This window comes from Xyrauchen texanus, chromosome 8 (genome assembly GCF_025860055.1).
Source record: "Xyrauchen texanus isolate HMW12.3.18 chromosome 8, RBS_HiC_50CHRs, whole genome shotgun sequence".
Classification (NCBI taxonomy): Eukaryota; Metazoa; Chordata; class Actinopteri; order Cypriniformes; family Catostomidae; genus Xyrauchen; species Xyrauchen texanus.
In genome coordinates, this window is record NC_068283.1 from 42,297,130 (window position 1) to 42,310,690 (window position 13,561).

The window sequence follows — 13,561 nt, forward strand, 5'->3', positions numbered from 1 at the left end:
CAAGGAATGGTATGGAAGGGTTCAATACAACAATAAATAAGACTTAATTGGCTTCCATAGGTGCAGCAGAGAATCGGCTACTGTCCACAGTTTGATGCCGTTTTGGATCACATGACAGGGCGGGAAACACTGAGCATGTATGCCAGACTGAGGGGAATCCCTGAAAAATATGTCTCAGCCTGTGTAGAAAACATCCTGCGCTCACTGTTGCTTGAGCCTTACGCTGACAAACTTGTCAGCAGCTACAGGTATGAACATAAGCCCAGAGAGATGGACAGAGGAAGGTTGGTTAGAAAGAATTGATGATGGATGGATGGATGGATGAAGAATAAGATATGATGTGATGGATGGTTCGATACAATGGATGGTAGGTTAGAGAGGATGAATGGCAGGTTAGAGAGGATGAATGGTAGGTTAGAGAGGATGAATGGCAGGTTAGAGAGGATGAATGGTAGGTTAGAGAGGATGAATGGTAGGTTAGAGAGGATGAATGGTAGGTTAGAGATGATGAATGTTAGGTTAGAGATGATGAATGGCAGGTTAGAGAGGATGAATGGTAGGTTAGAGAGGATGAATGGCAGGTTAGAGAGGATGAATGGTAGGTTAGAGAGGATGAATGGCAGGTTAGAGAGGATGAATGGCAGGTTAGAGAGGATGAATGGTAGGTTAGAGAGGATGAATGGCAGGTTAGAGAGGATGAATGGTAGGTTAGAGAGGATGAATGGTAGGTTAGAGAGGATGAATGTTAGGTTAGAGAGGATGAATGGCAGGTTAGAGAGGATGAATGGTAGGTTAGAGAGGATGAATGGTAGGTTAGAGAGGATGAATGGCAGGTTAGAGAGGATGAATGGTAGGTTAGAGAGTATGAATGGCAGGTTAGGTTAGAGACGATGAATGTTAGGTTAGAGAGGATGAATGGTAGGTTAGAGACGATGAATGTTAGGTTAGGTTAGAGAGGATGGATGGTAGGTTAGAGAGGATGGATGGTAGGTTAGAGAGGATGAATGGTAGGTTAGAGAGGATGAATGGCAGGTTAGAGAGGATGAATGGTAGGTTAGAGACGATGAATGTTAGGTTAGGTTAGAGAGGATGGATGGTAGGTTAGAGAGGATGAATGGTAGGTTAGAGACGATAAATGTTAGGTTAGAGACGATGAATGTTAGGTTAGGTTAGAGAGGATGGATGGTAGGTTAGAGAGGATGGATGGTAGGTTAGAGAGGATGAATGGTAGGTTAGAGACGATAAATGTTAGGTTAGAGACGATGAATGTTAGGTTAGGTTAGAGAGGATGGATGGTAGGTTAGAGAGGATGGATGGTAGGTTAGAGAGGATGAATGGTAGGTTAGAGACGATGAATGTTAGGTTAGGTTAGAGAGGATGGATGGTAGGTTAGAGAGGATGAATGGTAGGTTAGAGAGGATGAATGGCAGGTTAGAGAGGATGAATGGTAGGTTAGAGACGATGAATGTTAGGTTAGGTTAGAGAGGATGGATGGTAGGTTAGAGAGGATGAATGGTAGGTTAGAGACGATAAATGTTAGGTTAGAGACGATGAATGTTAGGTTAGGTTAGAGAGGATGGATGGTAGGTTAGAGAGGATGGATGGTAGGTTAGAGAGGATGAATGGTAGGTTAGAGAGGATGAATGGTAGGTTAGAGACGATAAATGTTAGGTTAGAGACGATGAATGTTAGGTTAGGTTAGAGAGGATGGATGGTAGGTTAGAGAGGATGGATGGTAGGTTAGAGAGGATGAATGGTAGGTTAGAGACGATGAATGTTAGGTTAGGTTAGAGAGGATGAATGGTAGGTTAGAGAGGATGGATGGTAGGTTAGAGACGATAAATGTTAGGTTAGAGACGATGAATGTTAGGTTAGGTTAGAGAGGATGGATGGTAGGTTAGAGAGGATGAATGGTAGGTTAGAGAGGATGGATGGTAGGTTAGAGAGGATGGATGGTAGGTTAGAGAGGATGAATGGTAGGTTAGAGACGATGAATGTTAGGTTAGGTTAGAGAGGATGGATGGTAGGTTAGAGAGGATGAATGGTAGGTTAGAGACGATGAATGTTAGGTTAGAGACGATGAATGTTAGGTTAGAGAGGATGGATGGTAGGTTAGAGAGGATGGATGGTAGGTTAGAGAGGATGAATGGTAGGTTAGAGACGATAAATGTTAGGTTAGAGACGATGAATGTTAGGTTAGGTTAGAGACGATGAATGTTAGGTTAGAGAGGATGAATGGTAGGTTAGAGAGGATGAATGGTAGGTTAGAGAGGATGAATGGCAGGTTAGAGAGGATGGATGGCAGGTTAGAGAGGATGAATGGCAGGTTAGAGAGGATGGATGGTAGGTTAGAGAGGATGGATGGTAGGTTAGAGAGGATGGATGGTAGGTTAGAGAGGATGAATGGTAGGTTAGAGAGGATGAATGGCAGGTTAGAGAGGATGGATGGTAGGTTAGAGAGGATGAATGGTAGGTTAGAGAGGATGAATGGTAGGTTAGAGACGATGAATGTTAGGTTAGAGAGGATGGATGGTAGGTTAGAGAGGATGAATGGCAGGTTAGAGAGGATGAATGGTAGGTTAGAGAGGATGAATGGCAGGTTAGAGAGGATGGATGGCAGGTTAGAGAGGATGAATGGCAGGTTAGAGAGGATGGATGGTAGGTTAGAGAGGATGGATGGTAGGTTAGAGAGGATGGATGGTAGGTTAGAGAGGATGAATGGTAGGTTAGAGAGGATGAATGGCAGGTTAGAGAGGATGGATGGCAGGTTAGAGAGGATGAATGGTAGGTTAGAGAGGATGAATGGTAGGTTAGAGACGATGAATGTTAGGTTAGAGAGGATGGATGGTAGGTTAGAGAGGATGAATGGTAGGTTAGAGAGGATGAATGGCAGGTTAGAGAGGATGAATGGCAGGTTAGAGAGTATGAATGGCAGGTTAGAGAGGATGAATGGCAGGTTAGAGAGGATGAATGGTAGGTTAGAGAGGATGAATGGTAGGTTAGAGAGGATGGATGGCAGGTTAGAGAGGATGAATGGCAGGTTAGAGAGGATGGATGGTAGGTTAGAGAGGATGGATGGTAGGTTAGAGAGGATGGATGGTAGGTTAGAGAGGATGAATGGTAGGTTAGAGAGGATGAATGGCAGGTTAGAGAGGATGGATGGCAGGTTAGAGAGGATGAATGGTAGGTTAGAGAGGATGAATGGTAGGTTAGAGACGATGAATGTTAGGTTAGAGAGGATGGATGGTAGGTTAGAGAGGATGAATGGTAGGTTAGAGAGGATGAATGGCAGGTTAGAGAGGATGAATGGCAGGTTAGAGAGTATGAATGGCAGGTTAGAGAGGATGAATGGCAGGTTAGAGAGGATGAATGGCAGGTTAGGTTAGAGATGATGAATGTTAGGTTAGAGAGGATGAATGGCAGGTTAGAGAGGATGAATGGCAGGTTAGAGAGGATGAATGGCAGGTTAGAGAGGATGAATGGCAGGTTAGAGAGGATGAATGGCAGGTTAGAGAGGATGAATGGCAGGTTAGAGAGGATGAATGGTAGGTTAGAGAGGATGAATGGCAGGTTAGAGAGGATGAATGGCAGGTTAGAGAGGATGAATGGTAGGTTAGAGAGGATGAATGGTAGGTTAGAGAGGATGAATGGTAGGTTAGAGAGGATGAATGGCAGGTTAGAGAGGATGAATGGCAGGTTAGAGAGGATGGATGGTAGGTTAGAGACGATGAATGTTAGGTTAGGTTAGAGAGGATGGATGGTAGGTTAGAGAGGATGAATGGTAGGTTAGAGAGGATGGATGGTAGGTTAGGTTAGAGAGGATGAATGGTAGGTTAGAGACGATAAATGGTAGGTTAGAGAGGATGGATGGTAGGTTAGAGAGGATGGATGGTAGGTTAGAGACGATGAATGTTAGGTTAGGTTAGAGAGGATGAATGGTAGGTTAGAGAGGATGAATGGTAGGTTAGAGACGATAAATGTTAGGTTAGGTTAGAGAGGATGGATGGTAGGTTAGAGAGGATGGATGGTAGGTTAGAGACGATGAATGTTAGGTTAGGTTAGAGAGGATGGATGGTAGGTTAGAGAGGATGGATGGTAGGTTAGAGAGGATGAATGGTTGGTTAGAGACGATGAATGTTAGGTTAGGTTAGAGAGGATGGATGGTAGGTTAGAGAGGATGAATGGTAGGTTAGAGAGGATGGATGGTAGGTTAGGTTAGAGAGGATGAATGGTAGGTTAGAGAGGATGAATGGTAGGTTAGAGACGATGAATGTTAGGTTAGGTTAGAGAGGATGGATGGTAGGTTAGAGAGGATGGATGGTAGGTTAGAGAGGATGAATGGTTGGTTAGAGACGATGAATGTTAGGTTAGGTTAGAGAGGATGGATGGTAGGTTAGAGAGGATGAATGGTAGGTTAGAGAGGATGGATGGTAGGTTAGGTTAGAGAGGATGAATGGTAGGTTAGAGACGATAAATGGTAGGTTAGATATGATGAATTGTAGGTTAGATTTGATGGATGGTATGATATGAAGGAAGGATAGTTAGATATGATGGATGGTTAAGTTCTCTATCTGCTCCTCTGCACAGTGGTGGCAATAAGAGGAAGTTGAGTGCAGGCATGGCTTTGATTGGCGGGCCACCGGTGATTTTCCTGGATGAGCCATCCACTGGCATGGACCCTGTGGCCAGACGGCTTCTGTGGGACGCAATTACACGCACCAGAGATTCTGGCAAAGCCATCATTATAACTTCACACAGGTCAGTCACACACCACAGGACTCCTGCAGATATGAACACATGAAATACAAAGAAGAGTGTTAATGCAGAAAGAACTGTGCATCTATTTCCCACTCTCTGTAGTATGGAGGAGTGTGAGGCGTTGTGTACGCGGCTGGCCGTCATGGTGAACGGTCAGTTCAAATGTCTGGGCAGCCCACAGCACCTGAAGAGCAAATTTGGGAGTGGCTACACGCTGCTGGCTAAAGTCCACATGGAGAGCGATTTAGAGGAAATGGACCTTCAGCTCTTTAAAGAATTCATTGAAACCACTTTTCCAGGTATGTAAATGATGTATTTTGAATTTCTTCTTAACTAGTTTTATAATTAACAGATTTAGCTTAGAGAGAATTTCTTTCATGGACACTTTAACTGAAATATATCCAAATGAAGCAGAAAAACAGAATTTGGAAATCTGTATCAATACCCAGCCCTATTCTGTAACCCCTCACCTTTTATGGCTCACACAGGAAGTTTACTGAAGGATGAACATCAGGGAATGGTGCACTACCACCTGACTGACAAAACCCTTACCTGGGCACAGGTGAGTCTCTTTTGCACATATTCACAATAGGTCTGTTCCTAATGGCATACTATCATACTACTTGTTTATGTATACTGTGCACAGTATGCCAATATGCAGTATACAAAAGAAAACACTGCTAGAACAAGGCTCTTGACTTTCATTGCAATAAATTTCATCAGCTCGCCAAACAGTTCACAAAACACATTTAAAATAACCATATTTATTTCTAATATACTAGCTGGATGGCACTAGCAGAATGAAATGTTGTGAGGTCATGCGATGAGAAAGTAGCCTACTAATGTTTGTTGTTGCTATTTAAAGGTGCACAAAGTTTTATGAAGCATGTCGAATTATGGCTTACACTGACATCTAGTGGGCTGGATGCAGCATCGTTCAAACGCAGTCGTTTTCAATTATTGTTATGCACATTAAGCCAGGATTAATTTAATCCATGAATGAAAGTGTCCAATATAAGGACAGTTACTGAGATTAAGCGAGTAGGATTCAGCTGGTCATGTGATGCCAACATGGCTGCCCCCATGAGGCACCCCTGCCCCATGTAGAATAAAAGAGCTTGCTGATATGACTGAACTCTTCTTCTCACATGAGTGGTCATGATTTTATAGATTTCAAAATTACTGTTCATTTCTTGATGAAAAAAACACAAGGCCGTGTATAAGTGTATACTGCACAGTGGTAGTCTTCTATTCCGAACCAAAATGTCACATTTCTTACATGCACGTCTTCGTTTAGGTGTTTGGGGTTTTAGAAACAGCCAAAGAGAAGTACAGCGTCGATGACTACTGCGTGAGTCAGATCTCTCTGGAGCAGGTATTTCTCAGCTTCGCTCAGTTTCAGCACTGTTCCGAGAATCACAGGAAATGATATGCTCCAGTGCGAAAAGGATCCTCGAATTCATCTCCACCTATTGAATGGGAAGTACAGCCTGGGCTAGCTGACCCTCTGTGGATCGTCACTCCACAGGACATTGCTCAGGTGTCTATCTTCACATACACATCTGTCACATGATCACACACATGAATGCACTCCCAGACTCAACCACTGTGTCGCATGGAGGCAGGACCACTCACGTACGATCTTGGCCAGTTGGTTTTCTGTATACGGTGTTTATTTAAAGTATGCTTTTAAATAGGAAGTTCATCACACCGACTGAAACCGTCCTCAATGGTGCATCTTGGATTATTGTGTCCTGACTTTTTAATTGGTGGGTATGTGCACCACTCGGCCTGCAATGAAAGGGTATTTCTTCATAATTTGCAAGTGTGACAGGCAAGATGTTGTTTGTGTGCACTTATGTGTGATTGTTGTATTATTTATGAATGTCTTTGTTCGTTTGTTTTTCTCCACTTGTTTTCAAGTGTGGTTTTAATGCAGAAGGTAGGTGCGCTTCGCCCCTTTCTGAAAATAATATGCAAAAAGGGTGGAAATATATATGGGACGTCCGGAACAAGAATACAGATTAATTCCAAATAGTACTGCACCTTTGGTCTTTGCAATGTTATAGGATATAAAATCTACAGAGCATGTTACTAAGTATAAATTCTTAATTTTATAGAATAATTTTAATTGAAGAATTTTATGTACATACATTTTGTTGCACTTTATTTAGTCACTTAAAGTCTACATTACAGTTGTTTGCCAGGTATCAATTTTTCCTACTGAACATCATCATCAAAATAGATTTGTAGATAGATTTCAATTAAAAACCACTAAATCATTCCTCCATTTTTCAATCAAAACGTTCATGTTTTAATGCTTTATTCTCAACATGTCCAATTAAGGTGGGGGGGTTTTTTATTGCATGATTGCTGACTCTTATCCTCTATTTTCTAAGAAGAGCGAAATGGGCTCTCCATAGATGACCACTATAGTGCTTTATGTAATTCCATAGATGACCACTAGAGGGCGTACAATGCCTTAATTTTATATTCACATCAAACTCCATGAATCTGTCGATGCACTAAAGGCCTACTTTACCCTAACGTGGAGCAAGCCAGGCAATATTTACACATCTTGTTAATAAATGCTTTTGTTTTTGTTACTGTTGACGCCAGCACACGATTCGATCTTTATGCTGCTGTGTTTGAGTTTGGATCTGATATTGATTTGCACTATAAATGTGGACCAATTCACACTTTTAGAAGGATCCATAGAAAAGAGCTTACAGACCAAAAGTATCACACAGCAAGAGGGTTTCATTTGAGATTAGTTTCTAACTATGGGCTTCATTCATGAAACACAAACGCAATGAATTTGTCAAATGTTTCATGCAAATTGTCATATTGAATTGAACACAGCGGTTGGCCTAATTCATAAAAGCAGAACAAACCTCTGTGGCTCAGGTGGTAGAGCGGGTCGGCCACTAATCACAGGTTTGGTGGTTCGATTCCCGACCCACATGACTCCAGATGCCGAAGTGTCCTTGGGCAAGACACTGAACCCCAAGTTGTTCCCAATGGCAGGCTAGCACCTTGCATGGGAGCTCTGCCGCCATTGGTGTATGAGTGTGTGTGTGAATGGGTGAATGAGTCACAGTGTAAAGTGCTTTGAAAACCACTAAGGTTAAAAGGGTGCTATGTAAGTGCAGACCATTTACCATTTCAGTTAAATTCAATTCAACAGCTAACAAAAAAACTACTGGGATTTTTGAGACTTTTATACATACATTTATTCTGCGTGTGTTTCATGATTGAGTCCCAATTTACTTAAAAATGCTTTTACAAATGATTTGCACAGAAATGTGTTCTCGTGTTTGACGTTACCTAAGGCTGAACTTCTGCCTTAAGGGCCTCGTCTTACGAAAAAGCCTTTTCTAAAGTTGCGTCACCCTCCGGTTTATTCCTTGATTAAGAAAGAAGCAGCGCTACGCTACATTAGAAGTCAATATTGAGTCCGATGGGAAGACGTCAAGAGTCGTCGACATCATTATATATCCGTGCTGCAACTTTCTTAAAATCTTCTTTGATGGAAAAATCTTCTTTTCCATCCAGACTCCTATTAATTGAATGTACTTCCATAGCCGAGGGGGAAAACGTGGGTTTATTTGTCACCTCACTTTATTTGTAACCCTGTCCAAACTGACGTACTGTTGATAAAATAGGGCTTAAAGGTGACTTGACCACAGATTGTCTTTTTCTATGTTTTTGTCATTAATTTGTCAGTTTTTAATAAGTTTGCACAGTGCTATGGCTGTCATGTCTGAACTGCTTGTTATGCAACTGATATATTGCATTTTAAGGTCAGAGAAGGCAAAGTTGAACATATTCATGATGATAATGTTGATTTAAATGGTAAAATGCACCATAATGCAAAAAGGGAATTGTAATCTTGTGTACTGTATCTCTAAATTAACTGTGTACAATGTACGTATTGCCATTTCTCCCCCCTTTTTTAATTAAAAATGCCTTATGCAAAGGAACTTATTGAGTCGTTTTTTATGCATGTTGATTTGCGTTTACTACCTTGGTGATAAAGATACTGTCCATTGAATGGTTAGCTATACAAGTCCATGGGTTTAAAGTACTGTACTCAAGTATTATTTTGGGGAATTTGCACTTCATAAACTACTATTAAAATTGAATACTTCTATGATAGCACACGCTCATCTCTGAGACATCTTAATGAACATCTGCTTAACATCATAAAAAGATCAGATTTACAAACACGCTAAATCATCACCGTCTCAAAGACATCTGCTGAATGTCTTATTGACATCCGAGAGGAAACGTCTCATAGACGTTTTGCAGATGAGCAAAACATTTACAAAATACAAAAATGTATGTTTTTAGTTAGACAGAACTTCTTAAACATTTAATTTTGTTAAATCTTCACACTGTACCCAAACTGAAGTGCAATTTTTCTGAAGAATTTACACCTGTTTAACTTTCAGTAAAGTTTTTACTTGTTTTAACTCACCTCAAATCTATTAACACAAGTGCATAAGAAGCACCAAAACACATTTTACGGCCTCAGTATTCCCATCAACCCTTGACACAGTGAGTCATAAAAGCAAATCATTCACCCGTGTTAAAGGAGGCCATCTGTTTAACTCTGTTTAACTCTAAACGAGTTCAAGATGATTTATAGCAACTGATTGTAGACAAACAATAGAAGATGTTTTATTTACACCTACAGGATATATGATACAGGAGATTGGTAAGACCATTAATTATGTATTACATCATAATTAAAGTTTATTGCATAATCCTGTCAGTGTACACAGGCAGCAGGTGAGAAGTCACTGTGCCAGAATACAGTTTGCAAGTGCACATGGGGACAAAGATCTTACTTTTTGGAGAAATGTCCTTTGGTCTGATCAAACAAAAATTGAACTGTTTGGCCATAATGACCATTGTAATGTTTGCGGGGAAAAGGGTGAGGCTTGGAAGCCGAATAATACCATCCCAACTGTGAAGAATGGGGGTGGCAGCATCATGTTGTGGGGGTGCTTTGCTGCAGGAGGGTCTGGTGCAAGTGTGCCGCACAAGCCCTCAAAAGTGAAGCCAAAACTTCTCGATCGCCCCCGGTGTCTGGTCCTAGAATAGGTCATAAACCCCGCCTCCCCATGTTATTCAACAGGAGGTGAGACCAACTAAACAATTAAATTACACTTGACATATCTTTTTTCCAAAGATAGTTTCTGTCATTTTCTGTAGTTTCTATCACGTTGATGTCATTTCAAGTGTTTGTTTTCAAAATAAGTTTGTTTTTAGTTATTTGATGCTATAAAAACGCTGCTGTGACATCATGATTGACAGCTGTGATTGACAGGTTCTCTGAGCGAAAAGGACTTTTTTTAGGATCTTCGGAGGACTGAGGTGATTGGAGCTTTACATTTAATATCTAAATTTCTATAATGAATTATTTCACACCGTCAAAAGTGCAGGGGCGTGTGCTTGCGATTGATTCAGTGAGAGTGAGGGCGGGGCCTTGATTTCGCAGCTTTACTTCCTGCTCACTACTGCGCAGGTCTGGTCCCGAAATCGCAACTGCGCAGACTCAAGTCCCAAGATGTCAGCGCCATGTCGGGACACTGGCGGCTTCAGTTCTCACCAATGGAAAAGAGCGAAGGGGCGTCGTCCATCTTTTTTTTACAGTCTATGGTCTGGTGCACTTCACAAAATAGATGACATCATGAGGAAGGAAAATGATGTGGATTTTAGCAGTGAATGCACTTAGCTGCATAGAAAGCTATAGGATGCACCCTTGCTCCCTATTTAGTGAATGACTTAACCTTCAGTGTGCTGTCTGTCTGCACTGGTCTCAGAACAGTTCAAAATGCACCTTATTTTCAACCTACCTCCATAAAAAGCCTCTAAAAGCAACATTTTTCAGCTTTTACTAATGTTGATGAGTAGAACCGTATTGTACAGTTATAACAAAATGTAGCAAAATTATTATTTAAATGAGGCAAAATGACCCACAAATGTGTTGTAGTTGACAATTAATTATAATAATTATTTAAAATAACTAACATTTTTTTTTTATTATTATATATGAAGGAAAATGGTCCCATTTTCCACATATGTGGACTTCATCTTAATCAGTGCGAAAGAAATGAATGGATTTTTTAAAGCGGTGTATCAAATGAAACTAGAGAGGCCACTCTTTACAACCAAATGGGTTTCAAGACATAAAATGTAAAGACGTTTCTTACCAGAGGCACTTTTGTTGGCGGTGCACCTGTAGAAGCGCTTCCTGGAAATCAACGTCTGTTGCTGTTGTCACGTGACACAGTGCAGCAGAAGTTTAACCACTAAATGACAGCGCAGACTCTTGTGATCGGTATTTAGTTGGTTTGTAATTCATAAATTATGCGTTGTGTATAGCGAAGCCAAAATACAATGTCCACACATGTGGACACGGGGTCACACGAGGTTCATATTTCATGAAGTGATATTAAAGTTATCCATTATCAACAGTTTTTGCAATTTTTCACCACAACCATGTATTATAACCCTTGAGCCTCAAATTTACATTTTTATAAACAGTAACTGTGAGCAAAGATAATCTTCAGTTACACATTCTTCCTCATTTCCCTGTTCAAAGCACACAATTCAAAGCTGAATGAATGATTGACAAATTGATTTTCATGTATTTAGACTTCATACTAGACTTCATAATTAAGTCAAGGACAAAAGTGAACTTTGGTGTTATTCTCATCGTCCAGACTGCTGAATCAGAGTTGTTTTATACTCTTAACATACTCGTTGAAACATGTCAAGCCCAATAAAAGGTGACAGTAGGTAAGAGGTAACTTTATTGTGAAGTTTAACAAAGTTTAAAGTTGCTCTGTGTCACAGTTCATCATAGTTTTACCTTAGAAAGCTTATGTAACCTTATCCCCATTCAATGCACATGTGGGTCAAAAAAGACCAAGGTGAAATCTAGATGCTTATTCTTTGTTTTTTTTTTTATTATTTTTGTTTATTAGGGAAAATTAACTGTAATGATCATTTCATTAGTAATTTACATTTAAAAATCGTTCATATTTCTTTTATTCAACTCTGAAGAATTTCAGACACATTGAAAATTGAAATCCTTTACAGGAGTTACATGCGCAGCAAATGACGTTGTGCAGTGCAAAAAAATAAAATAATAATAAATGTGTGAGCGCGGGAAAGTTAGTTTGACATTCGGCATTCATTGGACATTCGGTTTCCGCAGATGTAAGGGACCATCTGAAAACTCCACTCACTACGCTAAAACATAGATGTCCACTCATACATTAAATTCACGTGCAAGTTATACATGAAAAAACAAAATTGTAAAACACATTTGCACATTCAGAATGTTCTTATAACTTACCAGAAGACAGACAGACATACTATTATTACAGTATGATCAGTTACATAAGTACAGTAATCAATTATTTTAGAAAAAAAAATCACTAAAATTCACCAAAATGATATTTTCTAAATGTAAAGGCTGTAGTTTTTTTTTTTATTGTTTTATTTTAATGATTAAGTAGTAAGTCCTTCTATCCTCTAAAATTGATCACTGTACTTATATAATTGATCATATTGCAATAATCTCACCTGTAGTATGTCTGTCTGTCCTCTGGGAACTTATAAGAACATTCTGCCTGTGAAAATGAGTTTTACCGTTTTTATTTATTTTTTTCATGTAGAAATTGCACGTGAATTTAATGAATGAGTGGACGTCTATGTTTTAGCGTAGTGAGTGGAGTTTTCAGACGGTCCCTTACATCTGCGAAACCGAATGTCGAACGTCACACCTTCCCGCTTAAATCAGTGAGGCTAACGACATCCAGCTGGATTGTGAGTATGGCGCGAAAAGACGAGCAGCGTCATAGTCGCAGAATATTGAACATATTTTCAAAAAGACTACCAAACAGGGTAGCCTACGGTTGTTAAACTTGGTAAGCAATTTGACAACATTGTAGTAAATATTTTCAATGTATCAAAAAGCGTGCTCGTTAAGATACCAGCAGACAAGCTAATCCAGAACAAATTAGAGCATAAAAAGTCACCAAAATGAAGCATTTGAACCTCATAATTAAATACAAAATGAGGGAAAAATCTGCAAAAAGTTCCACTTTAAGAAAAAAAAGAACCCCCTTCCACTAGGCTGGCTACAGGCAGCCTGAACAAGGCATAACCTCAGGCTGCTCCATAAGGACTGTCCCTGTAATGGGATGGGTGTAATGTCAAGCACTTTGGATATAAGCTTTGGCTGAATGACAACTTTCTATACTTGAATACTACACATAAAACATGGTTTTTAACATATATTTAATTACATAACAAATAAAACAATGTTTTACAAAAATAATACCAGTGTAAAATACATTGAATACCACAGGAAACAAACATGCATTCTAGTAGAAGTACGGGTAGTGATGCCAATTCTCCTATTACTGAAATAATATTAGACTAAATATTAAAAAGGTCATTTCACATGTTTGAATGCAGATCACAAGACTTAGTCAAAAAAAATATGTTTGACCCACATATGCGTTCTAGGGTTAAACATGTCAAGGCAATAATATTAGTGAAAAAGCTTTTTAAGCTGTATTCTAGCCTCAATGGGTTTACTTGGACAATTTCTTTGTCTTGTTGAACAAGCTGAATAATATAACTCAGTTATTCATCGAAGGGTGTCATATATCTCTGCTGACTCAACCATACTGTTCTCATGGTTTCTTTGCTTTGATGGAAAACTCCTCCCCCAGAATCACACAAGGGAGGAGGGAAACTTATGCAACTACTATAAAGG

At 39.8% G+C, this 13,561-nt stretch overlaps 1 protein-coding gene and 1 long non-coding RNA gene across 2 annotated transcripts in view; both read left to right on the forward strand.

Moving 5' to 3' along the window:
• Positions 1 to 8,735, forward strand: part of abca3b (ATP-binding cassette, sub-family A (ABC1), member 3b) — a 56,634-nt gene extending 47,899 nt beyond the window's left edge. Inside the window, exons 27-31 of the mRNA XM_052131378.1 lie at positions 61 to 248; positions 4,588 to 4,758; positions 4,861 to 5,057; positions 5,247 to 5,320; positions 6,056 to 8,735. Coding sequence (XP_051987338.1) covers positions 61 to 248; positions 4,588 to 4,758; positions 4,861 to 5,057; positions 5,247 to 5,320; positions 6,056 to 6,187 — 762 coding nt within the window. The 3' untranslated portion in view covers positions 6,188 to 8,735. The remainder of the gene's footprint in view (positions 1 to 60; positions 249 to 4,587; positions 4,759 to 4,860; positions 5,058 to 5,246; positions 5,321 to 6,055) is intronic.
• Positions 751 to 3,716, forward strand: LOC127647239 (uncharacterized). The gene is made up of 3 exons (XR_007971026.1): positions 751 to 1,341; positions 1,499 to 1,938; positions 3,167 to 3,716. It is a non-coding gene; the product is annotated as an uncharacterized LOC127647239 (long non-coding RNA).
• Positions 8,736 to 13,561: the final 4,826 nt, after the last annotated feature.